The sequence below is a fragment of the Buceros rhinoceros genome, unplaced genomic scaffold (genome assembly GCF_000710305.1).
Source record: "Buceros rhinoceros silvestris isolate BGI_N320 unplaced genomic scaffold, ASM71030v1 scaffold17866, whole genome shotgun sequence".
NCBI lineage: Eukaryota > Metazoa > Chordata > Aves > Bucerotiformes > Bucerotidae > Buceros > Buceros rhinoceros.
Genome location: NW_010416076.1, coordinates 70,182 through 85,844, shown reverse-complemented (window position 1 = coordinate 85,844; position 15,663 = coordinate 70,182). Strand labels below are relative to the sequence as shown.

At 42.5% G+C, this 15,663-nt stretch overlaps 1 protein-coding gene across 1 annotated transcript in view; it reads right to left on the bottom strand.

The window, feature by feature from the left end:
* LAMA2 (laminin, alpha 2) overlaps positions 1–15,663 on the bottom strand; it is a gene marked incomplete at both ends in the record, with an annotated part of 120,064 nt that overhangs the window by 38,102 nt on the left and 66,299 nt on the right. Inside the window, 4 exon segments of the mRNA XM_010137681.1 lie at positions 1,086–1,240; positions 2,287–2,292; positions 3,886–4,068; positions 7,228–7,344. Of these exon segments, the coding sequence (XP_010135983.1) occupies positions 1,086–1,240; positions 2,287–2,292; positions 3,886–4,068; positions 7,228–7,344 (461 nt within the window).

Genomic DNA, 15,663 nt, shown 5'->3' with positions numbered 1-15,663 from the left:
ATTCCTAAGTTCCTTTTTCACACCTGAGTGTCACATGCATCCGGACACGTGTGTGAGTCTTCTTGGCTCTGAGCACAGAGAAAACCAGAACATTGTGCTTTTGTACGGCCAGCACAGACACAGGGACAGTACAACGGTATTTCAGTCCCAGCAAGACGCATTTATCTATCCGAGTAGATGTACATAACGGTATCACCTTATGCTTAGGGCAAATTTAGTCAAAAAGATGATCCACCATATGACCAAACTCGCCACTTCCCTATCTCGGAAACGCTGAGCGCTTAGAGTACTCCAAAGCCTTTAGACGGAAGATGAATATAACACAACAGCATCATCAGTGTAGCTGTCTGCCTATTGAGTGCAAATTTAGAGAATATGGAGTGCATTTCTTTCCCAGGATCCTATTATTATGTAGACTATTTTTTCAACCATTTTCCCCAAAAGATTTCTTAAGCACCATCTTCCAATTTTTTTTTTTCCTTTGCTACATTAGGTCACAAGCTGAACAACCTCAGTATTAACCAGCTGATCCTCAAGTTTAGAGTATTACTGATGCAGGGAAGTGGACTCCAAACTCATTAAATGGACTAGAAAAATGTTCTTAACTCGAGTTTGAGTTCTCAGAACTGCTACTGGCCAAAGAAAATCAAGGATATGGGAAAAACAAACACACTTAGCAATTTCAGCGAGTTTGAGCCAGTGCCATTCTCAGGTAACAGAAGTTCTATGAAATAAAATCAGGGGTTTAATATAAATGCTGAGGCAAAAAAATATGGTTTTGTTTTCAGAAAAAATCAATGATGTTGAGACTTTTCTGCTATACCCTCACCCACAACACTTCTTCAATAACCTGGCCAGACACGTTCCTGCAGCTGTTACCCATTTCGCAAGGGCGTGTTTTAAATGAAGAAACAAGACAGAGTCAAAATCATCAGGATGCTAGCTGAGAAATTCTACGCCATTGTTTGGTCTCCTTACACAAGTTTAGAGTCAGAAAGGATTTACCCTGCAGAAAAGAAACAAAAAAGCAGAAAATAAGGTTCCCCAATACTCCAAAGGCCATCTTACCGAGGAAGAGCGCTTACCGAATTGGCTTGCTTCCGGGCTTGGTTTATCAGCTCTTTTATCTGAGAAATGTTTTTCCCTAAGTTATCCTGAAGTTCTTTGATTGGCTTGATTTTATCTAGCAGGCGATCTGCTTCTTTTTCTAGCATTTTGATACTGGAATCCGCATCAGCAACTTGGTAAGAAAGAACAAGGCAGAGTTGGAGAGAACAGCGTCAGAAGGTGGTTTACGTGTGGTAGTAATACAACCCGAGGCAACTCTGCAAACACAACACTCGGACGGTTGTATGTGCTCCTACGAGGCACACCAGACCAGGAGGCTGCCTGAGCAGAGTAAGACAGTTTCAGAATATTTAGAACCAAGTTCAGGAGCAACAGTAGCAAGCGCGGTGTTAAAGCCAGATTTTGAAGCAGTAACTACGCTTCAGGTCAGGACGGTGCTAGGGGAAAACATTTCTTGTAGCAAGACACACTGATGAATGAAGCATTTACTTTCTGTTGTTTAAAACTCCAGTTCTGAAAGAAAATGCTAGATTAATGAAAACTGGTTAATCTCCATTAGTGACTTCTGAAACAGGGTTAGACTTAACTTGAAGTTAAGCCTTGAATTAACAATAATGGTCACAACTAGAAGGCGGCTTTATTCTGGTCATGAGTTTAAAATGAGTTTCAAGTGTGTGTGTATTGAAAGCAAATTAAAAAAGAGCGGCAGTAAACTGCAAGTATTTTCTTTCATTTTCAGGTGACCATAATAGATTGATAAGGGAATGTTTATCTCTTTTTCTTTAAGCTTCACATGACTTTTCTGCTTCTCAGCACACACGCAGTGAGCGATGCCCTCTTTGACAGACCTAAGGATTGCAGCACTTGGCTAGCACCAGGCTATGGATTCGTGGGGATGACACTGGAAGGGGCAAAGCTGCATTTACCAGAGAAATGTATATTGAATAATAGTAATATTTAAATAAGGCATAAAAGCCTAGATATCTAATTTTTGCATAGTCACCCAGGCACTGATGCCAAACCTTCAAGATGCTTCTTAATGCTTCACATAAGTGAAACTAGTTACCAAGTCACTTTATCTCAGAGCTTTCAGAAAGTGGGTCTGTAACAATTTCACGTGAACTGTGGCGCGCTGCGCGGAAGCTTTGGTGGTAAGCAGTGAACCATCGCTTGCTGCAAAAGGCACAATAAAAGCAGCAAGAAAGAAAATGTACGTACGGATTTCTGCAGGCAAGATACGGAGACAAAGGAAAGAGAAAAGAAACAGAAAGTAACGTAAGAAACCGTTTTGAAGATCTGAACAGAAATGTAAAGTAAATTAAGGGACAGGATTGCTCTAGAAAGAAAATTTCTTGCCTTTTATATATTGCACATCTACAGAATGACAATTCGGGGCCTGAATTGTGATGTACAAGACAGGCTACGTCTGCTTTAGCATGGAGTCCTGCGTGCCAACATACTACGTACATTTGGAGCCGTTTACTCTGCATTTACTTTAATCTCATGATCCATTAGCAGCTGGAGAATGGTGAAAGTGCACTTCTGGAGAACATCTTCTGGTTCAGCTTTATCTGACAGCAGAGTTGGCAAGCCTTAAGCCCACTCCTCGATGTCAATGAAATAACGGTGACCAGGGACAATCAAGAGATTCACTTCTGAACTATTGCTCCTGATCTCAGCCAAAATGCTCACGTACACACAGTCTTAGAGCACTTGTGCTGGGACAGATGGCCTAGCCTAGACCCAGCAGTGCCAAGAAATTACCGCTTTTAGGCCACTTCTCAGTTGTTTATCACTACCCTGCCAGCGGTTACTACCTCCTAGATCTGCTTGTTCAATAACGCACCGTCAGCTAACCGCGCTATTTCAATCAATAACTACATTTTGTCTAAATAACTACATATTGTCTAAACTGGTGTGGATCCGTCTGCCGGATGGGGATTGTACCTGGCACTCACACGTGTATCTCAGCTGATGAGGGATCAGGAACTTGTTACTGGCAGCCAGTGACAAACAGCCCTTGGGAGTCACTCCTCTCACTCCACAGAATGAGACCGACATCCTCCCAAACTGGATGTCTTTAGGTCATCAAGCTGACAGCAGCCTGGGGAGCCCAGGCCAGCTGAGAATTAGTCCTTCAGTCATTTTGTAAAGACACTCTGGCTTTGTGGGCAGCTTTGTCTGTACGCTCCTATATGATACATTCTAGTAATCTAGCACAGAATATGTTGGAATTTAGAATTCAACTTCATCCATCAAAACCAAAGAGAAAATGTTAAAGCAATTGTCACATTGGATAACGGAGTTCTCTGTCCAAAATAATTAACAATCATACAAAAAACCATGCCCAGAATCTCCTTTTTACTCTCTTAAGTCTCTTCAGTATTCTACCAAAAGTAGTAACATATATATGAAAGAAGTCGTGCGTTTCTCCCAGAACCGATTATCTGACTGACTGACGACAGGGTTAGTGTGTGGAATTTTGCTTGAATCAAGTCATGAACTGGCAGTCAGAATCTTTGATTATTCATCTCCTAAATACTTTAAAAACGAATCTGCGGAACAAATCCATCCATTACACAGTCGTCCTGCTGACATTAGCTTTTTTCCCACTTCCAGCAGCAGTCCTTAAGCTTTACAATTCTTTTCACACATAAAGCCCAGAAAATAGAGGTGATAGAGATTCCTTTTATCCCAGCATACTGTACTAACGCTATGCGAGTAAAATTCTGGAGTGCTGCTGTTTCATTTTAAGATGTGAAATGAAAACCACAAACTGAAAAAACACACCACCAAACAACCCGAAAAAGATCTTACCGTTCTTGACAGGATCCTTCACAACAGCATTTGTTTTTGCCACGTCATCTGCAAGTTTACTATAGTTGTTTCTCAAGCCCAGGAGATTCTGGTTGAGGTCTTTAATCTGGGCCAGGATGTCATTTGCTGTATCATTGGCTTGTCTTGCTTTGTCTTTGGCTGCCTGTATCTTTATAGCTGTATCTGTAGGTAAGAGAGGATAATGAAATGATTGCTTAAAGTACAGAAGTTTCCTTCGTGTATCTTAAGAATTAAGTTGGGTTAAAATTCTACCACCTTAGATTACATTGTGTTGCTCTTTGAGAGCTGCTACCTCATGTGTAGTAAGACATTACTAGGTGTAAGTGTGGATTGCAGAGTGTGGCCCTTGATGTCTTTTTTGAGACATCAAAAACACCTGAAGAAAATACAATGCTCTGGCCCCATTTGTATATAAAGGAAAAATAATTTTGAATAGGTAGAATTTTGTGCAATTTTATTCATGCTGTTGACTCGCTGATCAAGTGTCAGATACAATATTTAATACTTAATAATAGAAACAGGACTTTCCACCTTCTGATGTACAGGGCACAGAAATCTAACTCCACAAGTTCAGCTGAAATTGTGACAAACGAGCTTGTAAAGCAGGAGACCACGGGTCCGTTGCGTGAGTTAATCACGCACATTCATAGACCTCCTTGGTGACCCTGAGCAAAACAATTAGTCTAATGCTGCCCCACCTCCCTGCCTGCAAAACGGAAATCAATGTTCTGTCTTTGGGGTGAAAACATTCAAGTTTGAGTGATAAAACAGACAGACACATGTTGAAGGTGTTTATTCAAACCCGGTGTTAGTAAACTGGATTGCTGTTAACCACACTGGGATTACACCACACGAGCCAGCAGCAGAGGTCATCCTGGGTTAGGCAGCTGCCGAATTTTCTGAATTCCCACAGACGGGAGGAAGTGAGCAAGAAGAAAACGTTGTGCTGGACACTGACTTGCAAGGGACCCACACGAATTCTCACTCTATCATCATACCACAGTGGATTTGTGGGACCTGAAGGAACCTGCTTTGCCACCTGCTTCCCATGAAACTGTTCTTGGAGTTGCTCTCCCCTTGTGTCTCCATGAGGGAGATCCTCACGTCCCTCAGTCGTGACAATTTTGGAGTGCAGTCAGAAGCTGGGACACCTCTGAAAACGAGACCATGCAGAGACAGTGCCACTTGTCTGGGGCTTCCCGTGGCAGTCCATGAAGCCGACAGACTGCATGGCAGCAGGGGGGAAGGCACAGGACATGGTGATGTCTTTCAGTTTCTAAGGGATAGTTGGTAAGAACTAGTTTATATCAACATTTGCTTGAAGCAGATTGCACCTTCCTGATTCTATGACTGTGGGAAGACGTGGGGAACATAGAGGTTTTCTCCATTTCAACGGTTCAACAGCACAGGTTTCCACACGGTCTCCTAGGCAGGTCCTTCTCCTTCTGTGGAACATCTGACGGGATTGCGCCTGTGGCCTGGGGAGCATGTGATGCTTCCTAAGGCCACAGAGAATTAGGGGGTTTGTCCTGAATGCTGGAGATTTACATGACCCTTTACTTTCTTGAGTAAACATATATACCTGTGCTCCAAACGGCTCCACCAGAAATAATTTTGAAGTGTTGCCTCTGAAAAGTCCCCAAAATACAAGAGCACCTTGAAAATACAACTGAATCTTTAATAAGCCATTATGATAATCAGTACTGACAAGTGAAAGGACAGAGGGCTCTGAAAGCCCTTTTCCCACTTATTTACAAACGATGCTTGTCTTTGGCCACACTTCATCTCCACACACGTGGGTCCTTGTCCTGAGGAGATCTACCCATCTACACCATTCTGAACCTTTCTGCTTTTATTTGGCTATTAATGTAGCATGGACACGAGAATTATTAGTTTCAGCTGCTCTCTGCTTTCCCAAATCCTTGAAGAATAAGATATATGACAGGGCCATTTCCTCCCCCATCCTCATTTGTTATTTCCCTGCTGGACAACTAATTTATTGCATTTTCTTATCCATGCCATTTATTTGCTCTGAATTTCATTCTTTATACACATCCGCTTGTTTTTATGAGTGTCCTTGTCCCAAGAGCAAGCACCGTGTAACTCTCATCTGACAGGAGTTTAGTACTTTGCTAATGGCTGCATATTTCATAGTGTTTTTACTTGTTTCGTATTTAGCATTCTGGGTCCTAAGGTCAGCTGGCCCTAGAGGTGTGTTTTGACCGAGACATCTATCTGTGGACATGAAGAGAAACACTCACGTCCGTACCTGCGGCCGATACCCAGGAAGCGGCATAAGATGGGCGCGACATCAAAACAAATTTTTGAGAGTGCTGATTTCAAAGACCACTGAATCTAAACCAAAACTTTTCAGTCACCTGGAGTGTTAAAGCCACAAAAACGTGCAAGATGGATAGTAAACAGTTTTTCATGCCAAATTTTTACTTGCAGCCTGAACCTTCCAGACCATCACAAATCAGAGAGAATGTAGATTTTCTGTAGAGACTTTTCCTAAGGCCTATCTTCAGTTACTAAAGTGCTCCTGGGAGAGAAAAGTCGTAGCAGATTATACAGATTAAAAGACTTCTTATTTCCTACAAGAAACACACAGTTTATCCCTGTCCATTATAATCAAAGTACGCTGTGGCTCCCTGTCTCTCGCTATCACCACACAAAGTAGCCAACATGCCAAGACTTCGGGATTTTAATGAGTACCACAGACTTTACGGTTTTTTTGTTGCCCTATAGAATTCCAAATGTGCACAGCCCTTCGGAGTTCACTGAGGAAAGCCTGTGCCAGTTCCCAGCAATTTGCAGTCTAAAAAAATGCACAACAGCAAACGGTGGCTGGAAACGATACTGCAACACAAACCAGTGAGAGCGTGGTAGAAGGGTAAGGGAAGCCCCAGCAAACGCCATCCTGCTTTTTCTGTCAAGTCAGTGAGCCTTTATTCTTCGTGGGCTAAATTATACTGGTTAAATTACAGCGGTTCATTAAACGGTGCTTTCATAAAAAGACTTTTCGCGTTTAATTGTCTCATAATTCCTGGTATCATCATTCTTTTCTTTCTGAAGCCTTTTGCAAACCGCAGAAGCGTGGTACCTTCTACCATGCCAAAACACAGGCTGATACCACCTGATTGCAGGTCAGTTCTCTCTCACGTTGCTCATCTTTGACTCATTACAGCGCCAATGGTCACAGCGGACGCAGTGTGGACACAGCATGGACACAGGTAAAGGTGAATCAGACAGATGTGAAGGGATGGAAAACAAAACAAAAGAGCAGGGAGGAGTCAGTGTTGCGGCACTTGTCCAGCTTACCGTTAGGGATGGCTGACAGCTTGCCAAAGGTGTCGTTCAAAGCTTTCAGGAGGTTGGAATTCTTCTCGTCAGCATCTTTCAGCCTGTTCCGCGTGCTGTCCAGATCATCCCCGTTTTCTAGAAAAAAATGCACATGGTACAGAAACTTTAACTCTTTGTTTACACTGGCCTTTCTTTGCATGTTATTGAAAACGCAGAATAATAAGCAAGCCCTTCAGCATTAAGGTGTTAGATTGTGTAAGTAAGGAAGTCCAGTAAAACGGGCTGTAGGGTTCACTGATAATCTTCTCCTGCTTTACACTCTGCTTCCACAGCATGAGCTCCTTGTACTGTTGTCTATTTATCAAGGGTTTTCCTAAGCTGTACACAGGAAGAAACAAAACGACAATCACAGATGACATGCAAATTCACACCACGACCCTCTGAGAGATTAATGGAATCACAGTATTGTTTTGGCTGGAAGAGCGCTTTAGGATCAAGTCCAACTGTTGATTCAACAAGTATGATGCTTAGTCATAGCTTTGATTCCTTGATTAAGCTACTGCTGTTTTCTTCTTCAGGTGTTTGTCTGGGCTGAGTGAGTTGAGCAGAGGGTGAGAGAGGACAGTTACTGTTAGAATTAGACTGCCAGAGCCCAGTTCTCTTGGATTTTCTCAAAGATAACTAACGTTGACATAACATCTGAGGAAAAAACGAGATCACCCAACACTGACCATCAATATGAGGAGAATACACTAACAACAGGTTATTACGAAATAAACATACGCACTTTGGGGGGAAAAAGCCTCTCTAGTAACTAAAACTCAAAGCTAGGAGTTTGTTCAAATCGAAGAACTAGTGTAACTCAAATGCACTGGCGTGTCGCACTGTGCACCAAACAGATGAACCTGGTGTTGTCCTTTACATCTAAGTTCCTATTCCTCAGCAGTTGCTTTGAATAAAAATTACGAAGTTTTCTGGAACAGTATCCAGCTTAGCAATAATTTTTCAAACTCTCAAAAGCGAGATTCCAGCCGAGCTTTATGGCTATTTAAACAGACATCACTTCAAAATTCAGAATTACATTTTGGCACAGGAAATAGTAGTTAATGCTTAAACTACCATCTTAGGGGCATATTTTCATCATTTCTTCGTATCAATATGGAATGGTTTGGAAGAGACAGCTGGTAATTTCTTACCTTAAAGGCATGTCCTGCTGGGAAACTATTCAGCATCACTGTGCTTGATAGCAGAGGAGAACAATTTGTAGAAAAGGAGGTCAGGATACTAAGTACAACTGTGACCTTCAGGTACGTGACAGGTTATTGAAAATAACCCCTAGTTTTTGGATACTTATCCAAGTATATACGGGGATAGGAAAACATGCTGGAGATGAGGTTTCTCGGTGAACTGCAGCCACATACTTGACAAAACCAAAAAGCATCTCTCTTTATTAAAGGACAATAATTAGATACGTCATGGGTACTCCAGCATCTGCAACAGCATCAGGGTTGTTTTGTGAGAGAATAGATAGAGTAATAGATGAAAACGAGGGGCTGTGGTTCATGTTGCACAAATTTAGTCTAAAAAAGTAAAGTTTCTTAAAACCAGATGCGTAATGAGCAATTTGTCAGAGAAAAAAATAAAACAAAACATATATTGCCTAAAAGAAATCATTAATTTTTCCAAGACTGCAGCAAGACTGAAACGGTAGATGGAATTTAAATGATAATCCTGCTGTTGTTTTTAGACCCGGTGAAATGCCACTCAGGAAGAAATCTGCTTTATTTAAATTAGAGCCACACGCAGCTCTGCAGGAGTGCCTGGAGGTGAGCCCTCACTCCTGCAAAGTGTCCTGCAGAAAAACAGGACATTGGGGAGAATGGTAAGAGGCACAGTGAACACTAGAATAAAATTGGGATGAATCATATAAATTGCAAGATCGCTCTTCTGCTCAAAAATACCTTCACTTCTAAATGAGAGCTCTTGATCCACTGCTGAAAGAGGCTCCTGGTAACGTCACGCTGTTAAACCAGGATGAACTCATGAGATTCTGGTTGTAAATGCTCCGAGACTTTAGCCGAGACTTTCACTTCTTGTTAAGCAGTGGGATCAACAAAGTGTTTTCATTTCCTCCATTTAATTCTGCAATTAGGGTCTGCCTGATGCTTCCTTGGTGCCTGTTGGGATGTTAGTGTTTGGCGAGTGGGTTAGTATTTTGGAGGTATGTGATTAATTTCTGGGGGTGATGTACTAACTTTATGGCATACTCTTAAATTATCTCTTTTCTCCTCTTCACTCTGCCAGATGCGACATTATGCTAATTATCTCCTGGTTATATTTCTGAAGACTTGCATCTCCAGACTTCTGTTTTCAGCTTTGTAACCATAGCAGCAAACTCATTTTTATGGCTTTTAATTAGAGAAGTGTCCCTAGAACTCCTGAAACCAAATATTGAGACTCCACCTGTTTAATATTTTTTCTTTTAATTCCTCGAATAGGTTTCAACTGTGTTTAACAAGAAGATACAATAATAAGTGTGCCAAGGGAGGCTCTTACGCAGAGAGGTGTGAGGCGATAGTAAGCCCCATGTCAGCTTTTCAAGGAAACTGTTCATTTCGCACAGTGATAGTAACATGAAGTGATATTTTGAAGGAACTTCCCGTACTGTAACGCCGGTGGTCTCTTCACTAGGCACTGAGCTAATGTGGGGTATGAATGACAAACTGAACTGACTCCACATCAGCATTTCCCCGTCCTTTAATTGTTAGCATTTACGAGAAATGCTGGAGCTGTGATTTGAAGGGCTGAGATACAACAGACAATCACAGAGGGCAGACAAACCACAGGCAGCTACAACGCAAGTTTTTCCAAACTACAGAGTTTATCCGCCTGGAAGAGGTTGGTGTGTTTGCACTGACAGATGCCAGGTCCTGCCAGCTCACAGTAAAAGCATGGGCTGAGGACTATCCGGAGAAGTTTATCCCAGTCCTGCTTCCAGTCTGCATGGGGATGGCACAGGATGCCAATCAACGCCCCGTTTCTCGTTCAAATCAACAAAACTATTCGTGCATCACTGAAATTTAGTGCTGAGGAGTGAGCAGGCTCCTGGTTTGCAGGTATGGACCTTTAGGTTTTCTGACTTGCTTAATACGAACAAAGATTTTCAATTTCTGTTCATGCTTCCATAGTTAAACCCAGCATTACAGAATAAAGCATCACCCACTTGTCCCCTCCGAGTGAACACACCGAAGTGAGTCAAATGGGGAAAATAACCCCCCTGCACTCTTCTATTTCCTCTTAGGACATACCGAAGAAGTGACCCTTTACACGCAGTGATCTATTTGAACAAGAGACGCGTTTTCACAAGCCTCTGCACATCATGTATGTAGGTGGCACTGGTTAATTACTGATGACATGCCACCGTCGCAGGGCCAGTGGCAACAGCTGTCTGCTGATGGCAGGACCAAAGGCACTTTTAGCTGTCCGACAAGTTATCATAAGGCTACGCTACCTGATGCATGTAGCTCCAAATCAGAGTGCGGTGGAAATCTACCCAGGAGCAACGCAGGCAGCTCTCGTTACTGGTTATTGATGGGACACTGCACACATCCTTTCCTGTTATCTTTGGTTTGCTTCTGCCCAGCAGCATTCTTGCTCCCCAGTGTCTCACCCCACAAAGAGGGAGGTGGGTCATGAGGTACATTTTTTTTTTCCCCTAAAACAAGTAAAACTTAAGAAACTGGCCTTAGGAACAATCAGGGGAAAGAGATGTAGCTAGAGAAATGCAGCTACTCATGGTTTGCTTTTTAAAGAGGCTCCTTTCAGCACCGACTACAGTTCTGCATGATTATTACACTGGACAAACTAATGCAGTAATTTCATGAATGCGATATGGCAGGTCAGCAAAAACACAAAGCAGAGGAGAAAACACAAACAAGCGATTTTGCTCTGCCTATCAGCTGGAACACTTTCAGCTAAAAATATTCACGTGTTGTCAGACAAGACAAGTCCCCCTCAACTTGTCAATTCCTAAGCAAAAGAAACAACAGGAGCTGAGTTTCAGTAGCCACCTGACAGCAGTCTCCAGCTGAACAGGAGTTTATGTGTCTTATTTTCACTTTTCATTGACCAGTTTTGACAAAGCCTGTATATAGTCTCAAAGCTGCACTGGGGCAACTATATTTTTAAAACAGTAAATTCAAAATTATAAGGAAGAAAAATTGCTCCTGGCAAACTGAAAATCCCTCAAGGCACAGAGAGAATGAAGCTGGCAGGCAGCAGCATTCACTCATTTGTAGCCAAAAGTTCAGGATTCCTCCTTAGCCCGAGCACTACATACAGATTTTGCTTCTCCCACCACCTTTATTCCTTCTAACTCCGAGCCCCACAGAGAGAGAAATGACTAAATCTCCATTTTAATAGCTTCTCTCTAAAGCCTTGCTTTGTAAGGACTATTTCAGCAGGTTTTGGTGGTAATATAAAACATTTCTGTGATTAACAGTCATTTTACAACTCGGGTAATTGGTCACAAACCAGGGGAATGTCATAGTGCAGCAAGAAAACACTCCCACCTCCATCACAGCCCAGCCTGTAGTTCTGGAGTCCATAGCAGCTGAGTGGTCTTCGTTACTTTAACTAATCTACTACCCGCAGTGCAGACAGAAATTTTACACTAATGATTACTTCTGTCTGCCAGATCTTTAGAGCGTGCCCATCACCCATCCTGCACTTCCAGTTGAGACTGGGAACAGCGTGGCTTTAGCAGAATGCTAAATTCTATTTAACACGCAGCTCTCCCCTTCTATCATGGAAACACCAAGCCATCCAGAAGGGATTATGATCACAACAGTAATACATCACCAGATCAGAGCAAAAGCAGGGTGGAGAAAAAAAGACAAAAGAAAAAAAGAATCTGCCATTGCATTTTATGCTTAAGCATCTGCATTCTAGGCCCAGTGTTAACTGACCCCTGCAGGTCAGGCTGTGGGGCATGGCCACGTAGCCTTAGCTGCAGAAAGGTGTACTGTGAGGGGTATGGAATGTTTGTCTCTCTGCAGCACTTTAAATCTAAGGCATATCAGAAAGTGTTACGAAAGCTCCATCTCATTACCCCTCGGTATGGGGCAGGAACGTAGACAAAGATCCTATACGTGCATTTTAAGCACCGCTCCCTGCTTGCATCGGGATTGCTTTAGGTATCTTTAGGCTGTTTAGACCCTTACTTCTGAATTACAAAACCGTTACTAACTTAAATCCTCCCTGGTGTAAAGCAGGAGAATAACACGCTTTGTTCAAAGATCTCTGAGGTCATGCCTTACTGAGCTTGTAATACATCTTCTCTCGGGGACAGTCTTGTGGGCACAAGGAATTCACATATATGCAAGTGCAGATGCTATTTTCTTTTGTCCCAGTGCTACAAGGACCACACGGTTACTCTACAACTGCCCACTGTCTGGGGAGCACCTAGAGCTACGGACTCGGCTCTGAGCAACGCTGTGGTAGGGAAGAGGCAGCGCCGCTGGTTTTGTGTTCCTCATACACGAGCTGTGGCAAACCACAGCAGTTTGCATTCCAGAACTGGGCACAAACAGCGTCCCTCTTCGTTCCACTTTAAGCAGCCACGCTGCTCAAATCGCACACTGGCCTCCCCTCAGAGCTTTTTCTGTAACCTGTTTACTGAAACACGCCCCTCCAGCCCTAAATCTGTCCTGAATCTGGCAGTAAAGAGTCGCGGTAAAGAACACCCTACATATATACACAAGAGTTACTAGCAACAGCAGACACGTTTTCTTCTCAGAGCTGGCACAAGAAAATAATAATGTTTGAACTTTCAAACAGTGACACGTAATTAATGAACTGCGAAACATTATGCTTTATGACCTTATCGAGTGTTATGTTTACTCCTTAACTAGTTCTGCAGCTGGAAATCCCAGCGCTGCCAAAACTAAACACAAGTGTAGTAGTAACCAAAAGGTGACTCTAAGCTGCATGGATCTCACTCTTCATGCTGGCTGCTTTTCACAACGCATCTCCCAGGAGGCCAATGAAAATTTTGTATGTTAAAACCTGAAAGACTGGGCTCTAATATAAAAATCAGTCTTTTTCTAATAACAAGAGTTTTAACTACCCTAGCATGACGGGAAGCTGCAGGCATTATCCCTGTGACAAGCAGTTTAAATCTCAACCTCAAATATTTACTGTGTGTGATTTTTCTAGCTCTGATACATGAAACAACAACAGCAAAAAAAACCCAAACCAAACCAAACAACCAACCAAAAAACCCAGCTTGATTTTCAGGTCCTACGATGAGCAAAAATTATAATATCCTAGCTGCTTTCCTCTCCTCATCTTCATTTCTTCCCAGTCCTGTTTTCTGTTTTCTCACGAGGTTCTCATGCTTTTCCCATCCTTGGGGTTAGTTCCAGGTTAACCCTACCATAGCTTCAGCCAACTGAATCAGATTAATCTATAACATAGCAAGTAGGAAAGAATTTTTCACAAACTACAGTGACTGGACACGAACTTCTCAAAGTACACACAACAAAATTTCAGATAACAAAAGGAAGGGGATCGCAGTGCATTACCTTGAAACAAACCACAAAGTTACCAACTTGAACTTATTCTGTCTGGACTAATCAAAATCCTACTCAGTATCCGGACGAAAGGCTTCCAGTGTGGTTGTACAGAGGACTCCGTTACCTCTGAGATCCTCCTCTCGGACTTTGCTACACCAGTGGCACAAACACTGCATGCGCCTACGTTGCTTTCTTCATTACATGTGAAAAAGAAAGTCATTAAAGCAGTAACGTTTAACATTTTTCACACAGGCAGATGAGTGAAGCTCGGTGTTGGTCTACGCGGCAGTGGATAATTTATCATGCTTATTTCCCCTCGGGTTTAGTCGAAACGAATTATTTTTTCAATTCCTTTCTAAAACTGCTGTGAAGGAAGAAGTGTTGAGTACTGTTAAACAGATGCTTCATTACTGCTGCAAGAAGTATTTTTTTAGAGGAGCTATATAACAATCTGTCTGAAAGAGACGCAGGAATTAAATGGGTTTTGGTTGCAATGATCAGAAGATCATTGAATCATAAGCTCAGAACAGATGTTTGTCCAAAGACTATTTTTCTCCCTCCGGACGTCATTCCTCACTGATGTTTGTCTAAGCTGTTTTCAAGGGCCAGATCTCCCTCACCTCCTCAGTAATCAACTCCAGAACTTCTGTATTTTAATTAGAAGGAAGATTTGCCTAATACGCGAATCTGCATCAGTGTATTTGAGGCATTAGTCCCATCTTCTTCAGAGAAATCTTGACATAACTGAAGAATAGTAAGTCCCTACTCAAATGTCTCATTTTCAGTCTACAAATGTAAATGATTTCAACCCTTCTCCTCACCTCTCCTTCGCTAGATCTCCAGTTAGTCTTTCTGATGTCTTCGGGACTCTTTGCAAACCATCTCAGCCCTCACGAAGTGCGGTGCCCGGGTGTGTAGTCAGTAACTCAGCTGAAGCCCTCGGAACCCTGAGCAGAGGGGGGGGATGGTTTCACGTGTTTTGGAAAGCCATGCTCCTCTTTGTGCATTCCTCTGCCACATCTGCCTTTTCCATGCGATTGATGCTTCTCTTCGGTCTCATTCTAGAGAAGTGCTACCCAGACAACTGCTCCTCATCCTATAGCTCAGCAGCTGTTTATTCACACGTCCATAGAACACTTCGTACGTGTCCATACTGACTGCTGTCCCGCCTTCTCACTGATAACGCTCTTGTTTATTGTTGAGAAAATATTAAGGACGTTATACGCACAGTCTGACATGAATTACCAGCTTTTACATCTCACCAAACAACACAGTTCAAAACATTTTTTTTTTCCCCTCAGTGGAAAATACTGAATAGAAATTAAAGATGTTGCATTTCTCACTGGGAAACCAGAGTATTTGGTTTGGAGCCTACAATCTTTATGATCTGAGCTGCATTTAGGCACCTATTTATGCTCCAGGAAAAAGGAAATATTTGTGTGTGTGTGTGTGAAAATAATATTTTTTTCCCCTAGAGACATTTTAATACTATTTTTTATCTTTTTTTTTTTAAGAAAACTGCTAGCAACTCCCTTCCCTTACTCCCTCTTAGGCAAACTTCTTCATTCTCTCTCCCCATGCTTCCCTTTTCTGGCACAATCCTATAAGCACCCGGAAGAGATGGGCTTTCCCTGACTGGCATTGCAAAAGCTGCTTCTGTCCTGACAACAGCAAAACTCTAAAGCGCTCTTGCCCTTTCTGTAGCTAGCAAGAGAAGACCAAGGCTCCATCCTCCCCAGCCTTCCTGTCCAAGGAACGGACAGAGGGAAGGAGAGTCCCTGTGCCCTCTGCAATGCCTGGACCCAAAGCAGGAGGATGTTTCCCACCGAGACACTGTTTGATTTCAAATCACATAATGAATTACAGGGTTTTCCTGCTG